Genomic DNA, 19,177 nt, shown 5'->3' with positions numbered 1-19,177 from the left:
GTAGCAGAAGCATCAAACTGCCGGGCAACACGTAGCAAAAGCCGTCGCCAACCCACAGTAGCGGAGGTAACAGCGCTCCTGCAGGCACTGCAACCACGTAACGTTTTTACCCCGGACAATGAATCAGCAAAAATAAACAGATTTACAAAACGGTAAGTAAGTGTTTGCACATCGGCTCTGTTCCCGATTTATGGAGATTTCGCGCTCCCTTGCGGTGCAGTACTGGCAAGTTCCCTCAGCAAGTGCCTGAGGAAGGGAGGCCGCCCGCCGCAACCGGGAAGGCCGCAGCCCTCCCACCCGCCGGGAAGCGGAAACTTGAAGATGTCCTCAGTACCCGCCGCCCTGGGCGAGCAAGTCAGAGAGGCACCTTCGGCGCCTCCGCAACCGCTGCAGTACGTGGTCATTGCGGCTCCACTCGCCTCCCCTCTCCTCTCCTCGCCCCGGTCCACGCGGCACTGCGCACCCCACGCCCTCGGCTGCCTCTCGGGCCCAGCAGCGCAGCGCGGGTTCCACGGCGTGATGCATGTTGCCTCTCTGATTGGCTGTCTTCACCGTGGGCTCCGCCAGCCTCGGCGTGAGGGTCAGCCCACCGCGCGTCTGTATTGGTCAGTTTAGGGCCGATGCACTCGTGCCGCGAGAGCGTGCACCTCCCCGCAGACTGGCGGAGTGGCACGGCGCATGCGTCTCCTCCTGGCCTCGCCTATCCTCCCCCCCGCAGCCACTGTTGTTGGCCGTGCTTTGGTCTCGCGCGGCCCCATACCCCCCTGTTTCCCGCCATGGCGGCTGCCGTGGAGGAGCCTTTCCCCTTTCATGGCCTTTTGCCGAAAAAGGAGACTGGCGCCGCTGCGTTCCTTGCCCGCTTCCCAGACTTCGATGGGCGGGGAGTGCTACTGGCTGTGCTGGACACCGGCGTGGACCCAGGGGCGCCGGGTATGCAGGTAATGGACAGTGAGGAGGAGCCGCCCCCAGTGACGGCCCTGAATCTCGGCGGCGGGTGGGCTTCGGGGGACGGCCGGAGGCGGCGCCGGCGGGGAGCACGCGGGCCCTGCCCGACCTTCCCTGTGGAGTTGTGGTGGGTGGCAGCTGTACTCACGATGGGACTGGGACGGGGACGGGTGTGGGGACGGAGCGCTCGTACGGACGCGGCCATTGCCCCCAGCCGGCCCGAGGCGTCGGCGAAAGCAGGGGAGGCCCCTGAAGGGCTGTTCTGGGGACTTGTTGGTTTGCTTGTAGTTGTCACTAACTGTGTATTCGCGTGGGCTCTTACGGGAGGGTGGAAGAATCCTGTAGATGGGCTCCGCACTGGTCACTTCGCATGTTTGTGCGAGGGTTCACCTTTTAGGCCATTTAGAGTCGGGTTTTGGTACTTCCATGTCTGTCATCTTTGCCTAGAAGTCATCATGAAAGAATACTTTGTTAATCCTTAGCATTACTTTAACAGTAGGTAGCTTGAGGCTACAAGCAGCGGCTTAGCTCTTTTACATGAAAAGTGTATTTCTGGCAATATTTGCATACCTCTCAGTGCGTTTTATTGCAGTAACAATCTGTCTCAATTTTGGTTCCTTCAGCTTTTTTTTTATTATTATTATTTGCTAGCTTTGTCGCGCAAATTGCAGTGATTGCTGTTATGCTCTCGATCTCAGTTTTGTAAATATCCATGTGTGTGATTTTAATTTTGGCATTTCTCACTACTTCTGTATTTATTTTAACTCTTGCTTCCTAACATCTCTTAGTTGCACACATTTGTACTTGGCTTTTTATGTCACTACAGCTTCCAGTTTCTTGTCAACATGTTTTCCGTGTGCCAAAGGAAGCTTTGAAAGTTGTATGCAACTTGCTTGCTGTTGTCGCCCTTTTTTTTTTTAGTGTGTGTGTGTGTGTTAATTTAAGCAGCGCTTGTGTTGGTTTCTGCCCTTTCTTTGGCACCGGCGTGAGATATTTACTCCTAGGTGACCTAGTTCAGGGGCCTAACCTTGGCAGATCATTAGTTTTGTTCTGAATAATTCCATATGGGGTTCAGGTAACTGAAAGTGAGGAGGGCTGGTAGAGTGGAAGTAGGGACTGGACAGCTGTAACTTCGATTGATTTAATCTGGAATGGAACTTGTGTTTTTGGCAAAAGCTATGGGTAAGTGGAATAGCAGTGAGGAAGCTTAAAGAAGATTATCCAAAAAGCAAGCAAGATAGTACCAGAACCAGAGCAGAAAGTAGTAAATGACAACTAGAAAGAAGTGAATATAAATGGGATGTGCATAGATTTGAAGTTTCACATAAGAAACCAAAATAATTTAAATCTCTAGAGATTATAACTGTGGGGTGGTCAATCCAAGACCAAAAAAAAGTACAAGTTTATGGGCAGGTGAGAGAAGCTTTGTTTTGAGATAGTTTCATAAAGGATAAGGGGTATTATGAGCACTCATGATTCCAGTCGTGACCACATCAGTGTTCTTCAACCTATGTTATTTTTATGTAAAGCATAAAAATTCAGGTAGTGAAATAAAAATGTGTAGAGAACTTTGAGGTGGTGTAGGGAGTGGGATTCATCTTGCAACAGATGAGAGAGTGAGTTTGCAGGGATATTAGAGAAAGATGTAAAGAAGCTGTGTGCTCTTTCCATGCTACTCAATATGCTTGACTTGGGCTACTTGTTAAACTACAAAACAGAGAGGCTTATTGCCCAGCATTCAGGCAACTGGAATGGAGACATGGTCTGTAGAATAGTTTTGTAAGTGTTTTTTACAGCAAGAGGATATCCTTTTGCTGTGTGGAGCACTGAGCAGTTTACATTTTGCTCTCATGGAAGAAGACAGTGTCCTGGGCACAGACTACAGCAAGACAGTTGTACTGTAACAAGTAGTGTCTAACCTAATTAGTTTTTGGTTTTTTTTTTATCCCCCTGTTTTCTCTGATGCTGTTCTTTTCTTAATTGTCAATCTTATTGTCAGTTCTTGGCCTGGCATGGATTTAGAGTTTATGCAACTATGAGTTGGTTGCTTAAAGGAAAAAGAAGTCATTACATGTGGCAAGGTTACAGGTATTACAAGTTTGTGTTCAGGTTAATGTCAATAATGATTACAAGCCAAAATGAGTATCTTGCTGTGACTATAGTGAGATTCTTAGCCAAAATTAAACATCTCATGTCTTGAATCTCCTTGGCATATAATTCCTGGGTACGGTTCCTTTGCTTTCTGATGTTACACTTTGGTTTATAAATACTGATACCATAAAAGTATGGCATACAATTACCTACTGAGGGACAAAAAGATCTGGGGACAGAGTATAACAGGGAAGTACCATTATGTTTACATTCCTCCATGGACACACTCTGCTATGAAGAGAATAGGTACTGGACTTAACAAACCATCTTACATCAGTGTGTTGTTTTGTTGGTTTTTTTAATTGGTTGGCTTGCTTTTCCACACAAAATGTCAATCTAACTTAACTTTCCTTTTCTTTCTGAATCTTTTATTGCCGGTGGCCTCAAAGCAACTGTGGCTGCAAGGCAACTCTTTTCACCTGTCTTCCATTGCCTTACACTCCATCTGTTGATGCCAGTTATAAAGTTCAGTTTATTTTCTTAATTTGTGTTAGTTTTTTGCTCTCTTAGTAGAATCTTATTTCCTGTTGTTAACCTACCAGGTCATGGCTTGTAATTCCTCATTAAGGCATGGTGGCTGATGAAATTTTAGGTGGGCAGATAAAGTATGCTTAATGGAGTGTTGTGACTGTGGGTGTATAGTCTTTGTTCAACCCCACCCTGTCCTTTCCCTGTTGTTTCTTGTTATATTTCATGGTACATAAACCAGTTTACCCACTTCTTGCAATTTTGCTTATTTGGTGAAGTGCCTGTTGGAACTATTATTTACTAAAATTAGCTTGTACTTTGAGATGACCTTTCAGCAGTAGCAGCTAGTTTGGTTTGACTTGGTTTTCAGCACTGAGTTTAAAAAAAATATTACTTGAAAATTACTTTATTTGTGATGACAGTCAGCTGTCCCGTGACCAAAGTGCTGAAGAACTTGTTCATCTCTTGTTGCCACAATAGCTGTCAGTTGGAATTAATTGCCCTGTGTGGTCTGGCAAAAAAATGCTCATATGCATCAAACTTTGCCTTTTAATTTGGAATTGTCACAAATACTAGTGGACCTCTACTTTTTTTAATACTGATCAACTTCCAGGGTTATTTGGATTATCTTTCTGGTGGTCAATTTACTAATTTGCTTTATGAATAGCTAAAGTGAAACAACAAAATAATTTTCAGTTATAAAGTAGTAGAGGGTTTTTTTTTTTTACAGATGATTGTAGGCAGACCATGATATTAAAGATAAGATTCTGTCTGTAATGGGCTCATTACTTGAGTGTTTTTCTGTTCTTACAAGATAACTGATCAAGTTCCCTTTTTTAATTATCTTTTTTAACCTCTGTTAAAAGACTTGAAAAAGAAAACCTAGCTGAACTTTTAAATTTCACTGTAGCATTACTACTGGTGGGCAGTATGCCAAACAGCAGTTCATGTCAGCAAAAGAAGTCATATCAGTTACTTGAAGTAAATGACCATGAACCTGTCTAGGTCAGTGCTGTTAGGAACTGAACCTTGGACCTTTGTACCTGAAAGTGTTTCTTGTCTGATCAAACAACGATGATATGTTGGTTATAATTGACAGACTCCTGAGTGTGTGTACCTGCAGTTCAGCTTGGAGATAGTTGAACAGTGTAGGAATTGCAAATTGTCTTCCTGACTAGGAAACAACTTTCAGAACTACCCAGGTTTGCCATGGCATAAATCTGTGTTCTGACCATCTGTTGCAGTATAACTTGTGTGGTTCAAACAAGTCACCTTGGATTACATCTCATTCTTATTTTCTTGTTCTTTGACTGAATAATTCACTTTGATAAGAGACATACTGAAAAATGTCCAATTCTGATTGGAGTTTCTTGCCTTTATCAGGAATAGTGTGGCCAGCAGGAGCAGGGAAGTCATTGTGCCCCTATACTCAGCACTGGTTAGGCCACGCCTTATGTACTGTGTCCGGTTCTGGGCCCCTCAGTTTAGGAACGATACTGAGTTGCTGGAACATGTCCAGAGAAGGGCAACAAGGCTGCTGAGGGGTTTGGAGCACAAGCCCTATGAGGAGAGGCTGAGAGAGCTGGGGTTGCTTAGTCTGGAGAAGAGGAGGCTCAGGGGTGACCTTATTGCTGTCTACAACACTCTCCTCCCAGGCAACCAGAATCACAGAATCACCAAGGTTGGAAGAGACTAAAAATATCAAGTCCAACCTGTCACCACAGACGCCATGACTAAACCATGGCATCAAGTGCCACATCCAATCCCCTCTTGAACACCTCCAGGGATGATGACTCCACCACCTCCCTGGGCAGCACATTCCAATGGTGAACGACTCTCTCAGTGAAGAACTTTCTCCTCACCTCGAGCCTAAACTTCCTCTGGCGCCACTTGAGACTGCACCAGAACAAGAGGACACAGTCTCAAGCTGTGCCTGGGGAGTTTTAGGCTGGATGTTTGGAAGAAGTTCTTCACAGAAAGAGTTATTGGCCACTGGAATGGGCTGCCCAGGGAGGTGGTGGAGTCACCATCACTGGAGGTGTTTAGGCAGAGACCGGATGAGGTGCTTGGTGCCATGGTTTAGCTGATTAGATGGTGTTGGGTGATAGGTTGGACTTGCTGATCTCAAAGGTCTTTTCCAACCTGGTTAATTATATTCTATTTTTCATTATTGAAGCAATTCTTGAATTTTCTGTGAGTGGAGTCTGGCTTTTGAAAGCAATGATTCCATGTATACCCACACATTGTATTTCCCAAGTAAGTTTTCAAACTGTCGATCAGTTGATATTTTACCAGTTTTGCATGCTTTAACAATTTTCTTAACTGAACATTAATTTATATGAACAGAGTAACATAGTGTTTGTTTTTGTGATGGAAGTTTTTCCTTCGTAAACTACTTCAAAACTGTATTTTTTTACATACTGGGAAATGAAATTCATGTCCTTTTTATGTTTGCTATGTGTTTGGGATTTGGTTGGGGGTTTTGGGGTCTGTTTTGTTTTTTCTGCTGTTTAAGGTTGGTTTTATTTGGTAGGAGATGGCTTATTGTTATTCTGGTTTTTTTGGAGGTGTGGGGGTGTAAGTTCTGTTTGACCTTGAAAATACTTGTCCCTATTTGTTGAGGTACGATAAGCTTGTTGTCATTTTGGCACCATGTGACTTACATGAAACAACTTGATTATGCTGTTAACTTCTAGCACCTGAGTTTGTAATTCCAGAGCATGGCAAATCTGCCATGTATGTTATGTCAAGCATTAAATTGATAGAGAATAATACTATCACAGTATCAGTCAGAGTTGGAAGGGACCACAAGGATCATCTAGTTCCAACCCCCCTGCCATGGGCAGGGACACCCCACACTAGATCAGGCTGGCCAGAGCTTCGTCCAGTCTGGGCTTAAACACCTCCAGGGACGGCGCCCCAACGACCTCCCTGGACAACCCATTCCAGGGCTTCACCACTCTCATGGGAAGAACTTCATCCTCACATCCAGCCTGGATCTCCCCACCTCCAGCTTCATTCCATTCCCCCTAGTCCTAGCACTACCTGGTATCCTGAGAAGTCCCTCCCCAGCCTTCTTGTAGGCCCCCTTCAGATACTGGAAGGCCACAATTAGGTCACCTCGGAGCCTTCTCTTCTCCAGACTGAACAGCCCCAGCTCCTTCAGTCTGTCCTCATAGGAGAGGTGCTCCAGCCCTCTGATCATCCTCGTGGCCCTTCTCTGGACACACTCCAGCACATCCATATCCCTCTTGTAATAGGGGCTCCAGAACTGGACACAGTACTCCAGGTGGGGTCTCAGGAGAGCTGAGAGAGGGGGAGAATCACCTCCCTTGACCTGCTGGCCACACTTCTCTTGATGCAGCCCAGGATCTGATTGGCTTTCCGGGCTGCAAGTGCACATTGAGAGCTCATGTTGAGCTTCTCGTCCACCAGCACCCCCAAGTCTCTCTCCTCAGGGCTGCTTTCCAGCCAGTCACTGCCCACCCTGGATTTGTTTCTGGGATTGCCTCAACCCAGATGCAGGACCCTGCCCTTGGTCTTGTTGAACCTCCTGAGGTTGGCTTGTACCCACCTCTCCAGCCTGTCAAGCTCCTTCTGGATGGCATCCCTTCCCTCCAGCATGTCTGCTGCACCACACAGCTTGGTGTCACCAGCAAACTTGCTGAGGGTGCACTCAATGCCACTGTCCATGTCACCGACAAAGATGTTAAACAAGACTGGTCCCAGGACTGACCCCTGAGGGACTCTGCTTGTCACTGGCCTCCACTGGGACATGGACCCATTGACAGCCACTCTTTGGGTGCAGGCATCAAGCCAGTTCTTTATCCATCTAGTGGTCCACCCATCAAACCCATGTGTCACCAGTTTGGAGACCAGGATGTGGTGCAGGACTGTGTTGAAGGCTTTGCTCAGGTCCAGGTAAATGACATCAGTTGCTCGCCCCTCATCTATTAATGTTGTGACCTGTTCATAGAAGGCTACCAGGTTTGTCAGGCAGGATTTGCCCTTGGCGAAGCCATGCTGACTGTTCCCAGTCACCTCTTCACTATTCTTCTGAATCAGTAGTGCCTCCAAGAGGATCTGCTCCATGATCTTTCCAGGCACAGAGGTGAGACTGGCCTGTAGTTCCCTGGTTAATAGCAATGATAGCAAATATTTAAGTGGTGGAAAGCAACAAATGTTGCTGCTTTTCTGAAGAATTTTTATTCTCTTTCAGTGTAGTTAGTGGGTAGGAGATGTTTGGAACTTTTTTTTTTTCTTTTTTCAAAATGAATCTGTAAGGTAGGACTGTGAAAATAGGTGCATATGCACAATTCATAGAGTCATAGAACAGTTTGGATTGAAGAGAGTTTTAAAGGTCATCTAGTCCAGCTCCCCTGCAGTTTATAGGGACATGTTTAGATCAGGTTGCTCAGGGTCACATGTAACCTGATTTTGAATGTTTCTAGGGGTGGAGATTGTAGCACTTCTGGGCAACCTGTTCCAGTGTTTCACTACCCTCAATATAAAAAAATTCTTCCTTACATCTGATGTAAGTCTATCTTCTTTCAGTTTAAAACCATTTCCCCTTGTCCTGTCACAGTGGGCACTGCTAAAACGTATCCCCCCATCTTTCTTAGAAGCCCCCTTCAAATACTGAAAGGCCACGAAAAGCTCCCCCTGCAGTCTTTTCTCCAGGCTGAACAACCCCAACTTTCTCAGTCTTTCTTCATAGGAGAGGCGGTCTGTACCTCTGAATTCATACTGCCTTTCAGGAAAATGCTACTGTATATTGCAAGAAGGTAACATTGAATATTTTTGATAAATGTTAAAACATTATCTTAATTGTACTCTTGGTGACTTAGTCAATTCTCTTTCTCCTTAGGCTGGTAAAAATACTCTTTTATTAGGTGTGTATAGCCGTAGCATCTAACATTTCAGGTTGGTTAAAACATAAAGCAGAGTCCTTGAAAGATGAAAAGTAAGATGATGTTACCTTGTGTTCATTTTAGGTTTAAGCTCAGTTAAGATGCTCAGGTTTGTGAGTATTTAGCATGTACTTCAGCACTTTTAATTTTGTTAAATTTGTGCACTCATTACTGTAAAATATGGCCAGAATGGTGGGATGAAAGCAGTAAAGCAGTAATTTGAACACACATAGTAGTTTTGGGAAATCTAGTCTTGGGTTTTAATTGAGGTTCCTGTGCTTCGTTGAAACAGTGTTTTTACTTGTTTTCCTTCTAAATCCTTTATAGAAGGGAGTTACTGAATTTGTATAAACCAGGAAGATAGACTTTTTCTCTTAGTTCACTGGTTCATTGAAAATTTAGCTTACTTCAAGTTGGCTTTATGTCTTTCAGTTAAAAGTTGGATGCTTAAGAGTATTTGATTATTTTTTTTATTATTAAAATATACTTGTTTCTATACTAAAGGATACTCAACTACGTCTTCATGTTTTCTATGCTCCTATTTTCAGATTACAACTGATGGGAAACCCAAGATAGTTGATATAATTGACACAACAGGCAGTGGTGATGTAACTACATGTACCATTGTAGAACCTAAAGATGGAGAAATTACTGGTCTTTCTGGAAGAACTTTAAAGGTGAGTATTTGGTAGTACAGACACACCACTGGGCATCAGTCTCTTTCATGTTTAACAACACGTTTAGCACCTACGTTGCTGAGAACTCGCTTCCTTTTATCCAGATCTTACCCAAAACTAATAGTATATTTGTTCATCTTCATGTGAGATTGATAATCCTACTTTTCATGTGTCTTTGTATTTAATGTTCTTTATAGCTGAAAGGGGTTGTGCAGAGAGTTTTGTTAGTGGCTTCATAATAATTACTCAAACCAGTATGGGATACACTTCTGGAAGTTGGATAAAGAAAAGATGCTAACATGCTTTAAAAGTGCTAGTATTTTCCACATTTGTATAAACTATAAGAAGAATCCTATTGAGCTTGTGGTAAATGGTTCTAGAGACTGAAAAATCTATGAGGACTTAATTTGTAGGCTCACTATAAATAGTGCAGGAAAGTTGTAGGCTTTTCAGAAAGATGTGATGAGATCTGGTAGAGATTTTGGTTGTAGCACTGCTGGTGTTACTGACATGTGCTTCATAGAATGCTTGCATTGATGTGGTAATAATGGTGATCTTTGGATCTTTCTATGTTACCAGCTTCTGAATTTTGCACTGAATATCATTGTAAGGGTGAATCTGTTGTTTTGTTTTGCTGTTGTTCCTACAAATAGTGGATGTGATGAAAGTTAAAACTGCAGGAAGATGTGAAATCAGATACTTGGATGTTTGTCATGACCTCTAATCATAATATCCCTTCATGCTAGGGTGCTTCTTTTCATACATAGTGCTATCATTTCCCCAGGCCTTTACCCAATGAAGTCACTGATGGGGCTGTATGTTTTTAAAGTAGAGTATCAGGGCAACTGATACTTAAAGGTGTTCAGTGGGCAGTGTCATGTGAATTGATTCTGATTCCTTTGGAACTATTCAAATTGTCCTGTCATGCTGTTGAAACAGTGTAATAGTTACCATCATGGAGACAGGAACTCAAATTACCAACAGTCTGTTCCACTAAGCTCTCTCACACAATGTTGGTTTTGGTAGTGTTTGTTTTTTTTACACTGTAAGTTAACCTGTTTCTGAATTTACTTTTCTGTAGATTCCAACAAACTGGGTAAATCCTTCAGGCAGATATCACATTGGTATAAAAAATGGGTATGATATCTATCCTAAAGCACTTAAGGAGAGGATTCAGGTAAGGAATTACATTTTTCTTCTGGTGTATAGTCTTATTTCACTGTTAAAACAATAAATTTTTTTTTAGTGAACTACAGTATGTGATTTGCCAATATATGTTGGCTGCTCTCCAGTGCTTGAGTAGTATTTCACTGAATTTTGTTCAATTTTGAGATGATTAATTTCCTCAGTGATTTTTTATTTTTAATTTCCAGAGCAGCCTGGTGGTTCTCCTCAAAGTGGCCCATTGAGGCATAAAATCTAGAAATTACTAGTAGCCATTTCTTTTCTGTGTAGTAATTGATAATTATCTATTGTGTTGAACTTTTTTAGCTATTGTCTCAAATTGGATTTTTATTTTACAGAAAGAACGCAAGGAAAAGCTCTGGGATCCAGTTCACAGACTGGCTCTAGCAGAGGCCTGTAGGAAACAAGAAGAATTCGATGCTGCTCATAGCTCTCCCTCCCAGGTTTGTATAAGTCTAAATTTGTAAACTCGTTTGCCGCAGTTTATTACTGGCGGAGAGGAGTAAAGTGTATTAGATCGGTAAAGGAAAAAAAAGTGATTATTCTGGCAAATAACTTCCTAGCATATCGTAATTTAAAGTCTTTATAAAGATGGTTGTTTGATTTGTTCAGTATTGTCAACTATGAAAAGGGTATTACTTCAAATACATCTTAGTATATTTTTAGTAAGTCTTATTTTTATATTAACATGATCTTTTGTGGAAATAGTTATGCATAATAGGCCAAAAATAGTTTGTCTTCAAAAGCATATAACTTAAATTCTGTGTGTTTGTGGGTCCTAAGGTAGTCTTAGATTCTTGATGAAGTAATGAAGCACATGTAGCATGACAGAGGGATATAGGATTACCTATCTTGTAATCATTTTTAAAATACTCTGTGTTTTTATTGCATTATTAGGTAAATAAGCTAATAAAGGAAGAGCTTCAAAATCAGGTTGAACTGTTGAATTCTTTTGAGAAAAAATACAGTGATCCTGGCCCAGTGTACGATTGTTTGGTATGGAATGATGGTGAGACTTGGAGGTAAATGCCTAAACTTGTCTAAAATGTCTTGTCTTACACAGAAAACAACAGTGGGCATTGAATACTGGGTTAACTTTTAAATCTACTGTCTTTATAGAGGTCTTAAGTATTATTTGCTTTAGTCCTGCTGTGTCATTTGAGTTTCTTGACAAAGTTCCACTCCCAGATGAAGATGACATAGAATGAGATTTTTTTAAAGATAGAATGATATAAAGTGTAAACCTGTGAAATTTTCCTTTGAAGTACAGTAAAACAGATTTGAGTATCCATTGGTGATAGGAAGGGAAAAAAACAACCCTATACAAAGCTGAAGTCTTTGCACAAACTTCAGGGTGTTGTATGGCAGTTTATGACTGATAATATGCATCATACAAAACAGCAGGTAAGACTTGAGGTGTTTGTGTCCCTGCGCCGAACAGCTAGCTAGTAAAATTTCTTCCTTAAAGAAGTTGCCTGAATTTCCTTGTACTTGCTTTCCGAAAATTTATTTATTTATAACAGATTTATTTGAATTTAGTACCGTTTGAAAATTATTTTGGGAAGCTACAAAGATATCTCTCTAAGTGTAAACAACTAGGCTTAAAAATACTGACTTAAGTAAGATACCATAAATACAGAATTAGACTCCTTGAAGTGTTTGTGGTACTCTGCTGGAGCGGGGGATTAGGGGAATAACTGCAAGTTTACAGCATCTCAAAAATTGTCTTTCTTTTTGTCAACAGAGCCTGCATAGATACAAGTGAGAGTGGTGACTTGACTAACTGTACAGTGCTGAGAACCTATAAAGAAGCTCAGGAATATGGATCTTTTGGAACATCTGAGATGCTGAATTATTCTGTGAATATATATGATGATGGAAACCTTCTTTCTATTGTCACAAGTGGAGGTAAGTGAAAGTAATCTTAAGAAAATTTTGCTGCTGTGTAGATCACATGAAAAGAAACAATTTTGTACTGAGTCTTGATTCTGGTACTTGGGATGGCTCAAGATTGTCATAGTAATGAACTCTATTAAGACATCTGACAAGATCAGTATTTATATTACCTGAATTAAACCTATAGTTACAGCTCATTACCAAAGATGCTTCCATTTTTGTGTGAAATACTGTAAACTTGGTGTTCATATGCATCTATATATAGAATATGTATACACAGGTATTCTTTCAGATATTCATGCATCTTAAAGCCTAAAATAGAAAGTGCCTTTTCTTGTTTTGCTTCTTAAATAGAGGGGGGTGATTCATTTTTAGTTGCTGGGCTTTGTGCTTGTATAGTTTAAGAATCTTAAATAAAACATTCATGAGCAGAGGGGATATTAATCTTTATTTTGGTTTATCTAAATTTATTTGTGATGGCAGGTATCACTATAGCTGTAGTTCCACTCTCATGTGTATTCTTTATAAAATCATGTTGTGTTTTAGAAGCATCCTGAGGGTTAAGGTGATAAAGATATCTTTGATGGGAAAAATTCTCTTAATTTCTTCCTGAAATGGTTCCATATCAGTAGAACCAAAGAAGCATTTCTGATTTCTAAATTGATGGCAATTTGAGAGATTTGAGTGTGTGTTTGTTTTTGGGTTTTTTTTGTACTTCCATACTACTCTATTTCTACTTTTTTTCCTAATCTCACTAAGTCATCTCAGGAATAATTTTCATAACTTCGAGTAGGAAGTGTTGAGCCACTTCAGTAACTTTTGTAACTGGAACTAAATGAACACTTCCTTTCTGCCTGCCTGCCGCTTCCATTCTTCCCTCAAAAAGTTGTTTTATTTTGAAGATTGGTGCTGTTTGGTTTTCTTTTTTTCCCTTAGTATAATAACATTTATTAAGTGATTTGAACCCTGAGCTCATTTTATATAATCAAAGAGTCATTTATCTTAGAAAAGACACTTGAGATCATAGAATCAAACTGCTAACCTACTGCCAAGTCCACAACTAAACCATGTCCCTAGGTGCCACAAAATTTAAATACCTCCAGGGGTGGTGATTTCAGCTTCTTACCTGGCTAGCCTGTTCCAGTGCTTGACAAACCTTTTGGTTAAGAAATTTTTCCTATGTAAGCCTCTCCTAGTGCAACTTGAGGCCATTTCCTCTTGTCCTATCACTTTTTGCTTGGGCGAACAGTCAAACACCCACCTCACTACAACCTTCTTTCAGGTAGCAATATCCAGTCTCTGCTCAGAAGGTGCTAAGGTCTCTCCTGAGCCTCCTCTTCTCCAGACCCCAGTTCCCTCATCTGACATTCACAGGACTTGTTCTCAGCTTTGTTACCCTGTTGTCAACTCAATATCATTGTAGTGAGGGACCCAGATCTGAAAACAGTTCTACAGCCTCATCAGTGCTGAGTGCAGGGAAAAAACTTCTAGTCCTGCTGGCCTCACTTCCAGGATGCCAGGATGTTGTTGGCCTTCCTGGCCACCTGAACATGCTGGTGGCTCATATTCAGCTGAATTTCAGCCAGCACTTCCAGGTTCATTTTCTGCTAGGCAACCTTACAGCCATTCTTTCCCAGCCCTGCATCATTGCATGGGGTGGTTGTGACCCAAGTGCAAGACCCAGCACTGGACCTTGTTGAACCTCATGCTATTGGCCTCGACTCATTGATCCAGCTTGTTCAGGACCCTTTGTGAAGTCTTCTTACCTTAAAGTACATCAGTGCTCCCTCACAACTTGATGTCATCTGCAAACTTACTGACAGCACACTTGATCCCCTCATCCATTTCGTTGATAGAAATATTAAACAGAACTGGCCTCAGAGTTACACTCTGGGGTATACCACTTGTAACTGGCCCCTGACTGGATTTGTATACTTGTAGATCAGTAAGTGAGAATTAATTGAGCGCTAGTGTATTAAATTGGTATAAATGTAGTTCACTAAACATACAGTGATACAACTTTTCATTTGCTTAGGAGCTCATGGAACACATGTGGCTAGCATTGCTGCTGGATACTTTCCAGAAGAACCAGAACGAAATGGTGTGGCTCCTGGAGCTCAGATTCTTGCAATCAAGATCGGTGATACAAGATTAAGTACAATGGAAACTGGCACTGGTCTGATAAGAGCTGTAGGTATTTCAGTGAATAAACAATCTCAGTAGTGTGACTTTATTATAGACTTGTGGAACCCTTTCTGCTGTACTTACAGGCTGTGGTTTTTCTGGTTCTATAGTGTTTCCAAGGGCCGGGGGGGGGAACCCTCTTCATCTAAAAACAAACAAAAAACCATGCAAACCAAAGATGACCCAACCAAAACCAACTAGAATTTGTTTCTAAATACATCTCAAGAATAATGCTTTACTACAAAACAAGACTTCTGTTGCACAGAGAGCTTTCAATAGTTTTCAGACTGGAAGAGTTGCAGTGTGTCGGGCTAGCTCAACACATAGGCTAGGTTACTTGTATGCATATTTGAAGTTCATTATGCTGTGTTGTGACTTCTTTATAGCTACTTAGATAACTCTAGAATACTTAAATGTAGAATAGAGATTAATTAATTTTAAATGTGGTTCTTGAGAGAGGAAAATATCTTTCATTTGTAATGATGAAATTAAAGGCCTGAGACCTTTTCCATATACAATTTTCCCCCATCACCTTAGTATTTGTGGTCCATAGAATATCTTGCTGTAGCAAGATACACACATATAATGTTTTTTACTTTCTATATAATTGAACTAAACTGCCCAGAAAAGGAGACTCTTTCGCTACTGAAAACAAGTATTTGAGACAATGCTAATGATGCCTGCAGTTTTCTCTTAGGATAATGTCCTAATTCCTTTCTGTGTTCCAAGTTGTAATAAGATTTGTTGTTCAAGGAATGGTTGGTTGTTCACTGGGAAAATACTGCTTAACTCACTGAAGTAAATGTAATTATTTACTTTCTTTTGTAGAGTCAAAAGAAACTTATACCTTTTTTCTTAGATGTGTGGCAGATCAGTTTAAGCAGATGCTTTTTGCTGTTCTTTAATTGACTTACTCTATGACTGGTATGTATTTTGGCTTTTATTTTTGCTTCATCAGATGATAGAAGCAATAAAATACAAGTGTGATCTTGTCAACTATAGCTATGGAGAGGCAACACATTGGCCAAACGCTGGGTGAGTACTACTGTGGTAAATATAAAATACTTGAAAGTGGAATTATTTGGTGAGCTTTGTGTAAGGGAACGGTCTGTAAGAATGAATTGTCCAGGTCCAAATGGTTCATATGCATTGACCTGGTGCAGTTTAGAATTTTAACTTCCAAAAGTTAAAAATAAATTTCAGCAGTTAAGTAAACTTTGAAGTGACACTAGTTTATAGTATAAATATTTTAGAATAATAATGTTTTTGTCATTGAAATGACCAAAAAAACCCTACATATTAAGTGATGACCTAATATTGCTACACAACTGTTGCTACTTTTACCACTAAAAGCTTTCAGGTTTTGTTTGTGGTCAGCTTCTGTACTGGAACTGCCTCTGCTGTGTATGGGAAGAGTGCTGCATAGTATTTCTTGCTCTGTGACTGGTCACAAAGATTCTGCTAGAAACAGGAATTTTGTCCTGTGGGAAGAAAGAAATATTGTTGATTAAATAATTTCTTTTTTCTTTTTTTTTTTTAACTTACGTCAGGAGAATTTGTGAAGTAATTAATGAAGCAGTGTGGAAGCACAATGTGATTTATGTTTCGAGTGCAGGAAATAATGGCCCTTGCCTTTCTACAGTAGGATGTCCAGGTGGAACTACATCTAGTGTAATAGGTAAAAAATTTACTTAGAAAACTTTTTTTTTTACAGCATTCAGTTTCAAGAAATGTAGACAGGGAATGCATTCTATTCCAGTTGAATTAAAACGAAGGTTTGAATTTTACATAGTTCAGTATTACACTGTATGACCATCAGCATTATTACTGTATAGCATGCTGCTTTTACACTTGCTTTGTAAAAGTATCTGGATTTAATGAGAGGGGAAATATGTATTTCCATTTTTAAATGGGAAGCAAAAATTCATCTCTTGGAACTTAAAACACAGAAATCTTTTATTTTTGCTTGTAATAAAAATTGATTATAAATCTAAAATGCTTGTATGTTTTATGCAGGTGTTGGTGCCTATGTATCACCTGACATGATGGTTGCTGAATACTCTTTGAGAGAGAAACTGCCAGCAAATCAGTATACTTGGTCATCCAGAGGACCTAGGTAGGTTCTTCTGAAAGAACAAATTCATTACTTTGGGGTTCAGGTTATGTAATTAAAAGCATGAAAATTGGTCATTAATACCAGACTAAAAGTATTTCTCAACCATGGGAAGAGCATAGGTAGCCTGCTGTTCTTGGAAGGCCTTTGTATGTTGGGCTCTAGAGCTCCTGTGAGAGGACCACTGAAATACCTTGGTACAGCCTGTATGTAGATGAGTGCAAACCTATTCAGAGATGAAAAATGTTTGATAAGTTGTTTGGATATTTGTTCTTCTTCTGAATTTTTTTTTCAGAGTTTTTTCTGTAGCATTAGTTTACTTCAGTGTGGTGAAGTTAAATTCACTGATAGTGTTGAGTGTTAAAAGAAATAGTATTACTGCAGTGGTGTTAATTCTTGCTTCAGCAACACTGCTTTGATGATACAACTTACTGAAGGGTTTCGCTTGAGTGTGGTAGAGGTGTGACTGTGGAGGAGAAAGTACTTTCCTACCTAATATCATAGAAAACTTCTCAGAGATTTGTAAAAGATAATTTAGGGGCAGTGGAAGCTTCTGTCTTTATCTCATGTCTCAGAAACATTTGAAAGTAATGTGGTACACAAAAGAAGAAAAAAAGTCTTTCTGAATTCTTACTTCTCTGAGTCTTTGGACTTACTCTTGTGAGTTGTGGAGTTACTGTATGATGTCTTTTGTAGTTTAGCCCATGATAGTATTGGGTGAAGGCAAACATAACAAATAAAGCTTGAGATTGGTCCTTGGTTTATTTGCTAGTTGCATATCAAATACTTCACTATTAGCATTGGCTGTTAAGTTGTTGTGGTGAATAGGCTGCCCAGGGAGGTGGTGGAGTCACCATCACTGGAGGTTTTTAAGAAGAGACTGGATGAGGCACTTAGTACCATGGTTTAGTTGCTTAGATGGTGTTGGGCGATAGGTTGGACTTGATGATCTCGAAGGTCTTTTCTAACCTGGTTAATTCTATATTTACAGGCCTTCAGCAGAGGAAGGTAGAAATATTTGTAATAAATATTGATTAACTCATATACTTATAGTCAGAATGGGTATTTGTTAACTGAAAGGCTCGAGTTCGGCCAAAGGAGATTCCTTTTTATGTAGGCTGCAAGATGCAGGTGACTGGAGAGTTCATAAAGCTTTGCTAGAGCAGGATTGGGTTAGAGGATTAGTCTGTCTCAGTGAGCAGTGGAGGCTTTTAGGCAGATACGTGGTACATTTCTTGGCCAAAGGTGTCACAATACAGAAGCTGTTGTTTATATAGGCCTGTCATAAAATAATGTCAAAGTGTTACACTACCATATCTGACTGAGTATTCTGAGATAGATTTTTACACCCATGAAGCTGTTAGTGTGGGGTATAAAATCCTGAAAACTGTGCTTCTCCACAGAACTTAATAGCTCAGATACAAAGCTATTAAGGATTGCTCAAGGACACTTAAGCAGTACAATCTTTGTAAGATGGAGTCTTACCTGGTCCATACAGCTGAAAACAGTTGCTTTAACTGTGTGACAGGTACTCACTCCATTCTCCAGATATGCTTGAACAAGAACGAAAGGTGACCTAGGCCCAGCTACTCTGACCCACCTCTTGACCTGGAGTGGTGTTTGGGGTTTTTTTTGTCTTAGGCAAAAGCAGAAAAAAAATTTTCTAGAAAATAGTAACTGTTAAATGGGTTATATAAAGCACCAATTAATGTACTGAAGTGTTTCATAGGTTTGCTTGTGTGCATTTTTTAACTCAATCCCAGAAGATATTCTGCTGATTAAACTGAAGCCTGGTGAATAGGTGAAGGACGATCTTTGTCATTTTTAATTGCTACTTCATAGCATGCTTTTTCTTGGATTTAATGGATTTAGTGAAGTAATATACTTGTGAGTGTTACCTAAAGCTAAAATTATTTTCTTTTTTTTTCCCCTGCTCTTCTATGCATTTAAAATGTTTTCAACCTTGGTGTTTTAACTCTAGCACTGATGGAGCCCTTGGAGTGAGTATCAGTGCCCCAGGAGGTGCTATTGCTTCTGTTCCAAACTGGACTTTGCGAGGAACACAACTCATGAATGGCACATCCATGTCTTCCCCCAATGCATGTGGAGGCATTGCTTTGGTATTGTCAGGTAATGTGCTACAATGCTAAGTGTACATGCGTAGTTTAAAAGAAGTTAGATATTTTTTCCTCTCTTAAAAGTTACAGTTGTTGTTTTCTTTAATTTTTTTGTTGTCTCCAGTAATACCCTTATTTTTTATTTCAGGACTCAAAGCTAATGATATTCATTACACTGTTCATTCTGTCAGAAGAGCTTTAGAAAATACTGCAGTGAGAGCTGAAAACATAGAAGTATTTGCACAAGGACATGGTATTATTCAGGTATTTGCTAGGGGCTGAAAAAAGGCATAATATGAATAACTGTTAGTGGAAAACTAAATCACAAAAAAAGCATAGCTCTCTAGATGAGCTCACTTGATTTGCTCCCATACTACTTGATTCTCTGGTCTGGTTGAGGGAGAAGGGAACATAGTGGGAGGGGAGGAGGAATGAGGCAGTTCTTTCAGTTTCTGCATGCAGTTACTGTAGAATAAATGTTGAATAGGCACATTCTTAGACTGATCAGAAAAGTATGTGGACATGAAAGTG

At 40.4% G+C, this 19,177-nt stretch overlaps 1 protein-coding gene across 2 annotated transcripts in view; it reads left to right on the top strand.

The window, feature by feature from the left end:
• The first annotated feature begins 717 nt into the window (after positions 1-717).
• Positions 718-19,177, top strand: part of TPP2 (tripeptidyl peptidase 2) — a 62,113-nt gene continuing 43,653 nt past the window's right edge. For both annotated transcript variants that reach the window (XM_054162904.1, XM_054162903.1), the window contains exons 1-12: positions 718-938; positions 9,023-9,151; positions 10,233-10,328; positions 10,675-10,779; positions 11,234-11,358; positions 12,081-12,244; positions 14,268-14,422; positions 15,375-15,451; positions 15,967-16,094; positions 16,433-16,532; positions 18,511-18,659; positions 18,795-18,910. In XM_054162904.1, coding sequence (XP_054018879.1) covers positions 777-938; positions 9,023-9,151; positions 10,233-10,328; positions 10,675-10,779; positions 11,234-11,358; positions 12,081-12,244; positions 14,268-14,422; positions 15,375-15,451; positions 15,967-16,094; positions 16,433-16,532; positions 18,511-18,659; positions 18,795-18,910 — 1,506 coding nt within the window. In that variant the 5' untranslated portion in view covers positions 718-776. The remainder of the gene's footprint in view (positions 939-9,022; positions 9,152-10,232; positions 10,329-10,674; positions 10,780-11,233; positions 11,359-12,080; positions 12,245-14,267; positions 14,423-15,374; positions 15,452-15,966; positions 16,095-16,432; positions 16,533-18,510; positions 18,660-18,794; positions 18,911-19,177) is intronic.

The sequence above is a fragment of the Dryobates pubescens genome, chromosome 7 (genome assembly GCF_014839835.1).
Source record: "Dryobates pubescens isolate bDryPub1 chromosome 7, bDryPub1.pri, whole genome shotgun sequence".
NCBI classification, from domain to species: domain Eukaryota; kingdom Metazoa; phylum Chordata; class Aves; order Piciformes; family Picidae; genus Dryobates; species Dryobates pubescens.
Note: the sequence above shows the minus strand (reverse complement) of the source record. Positions and strands in the feature narration are given on the sequence as shown.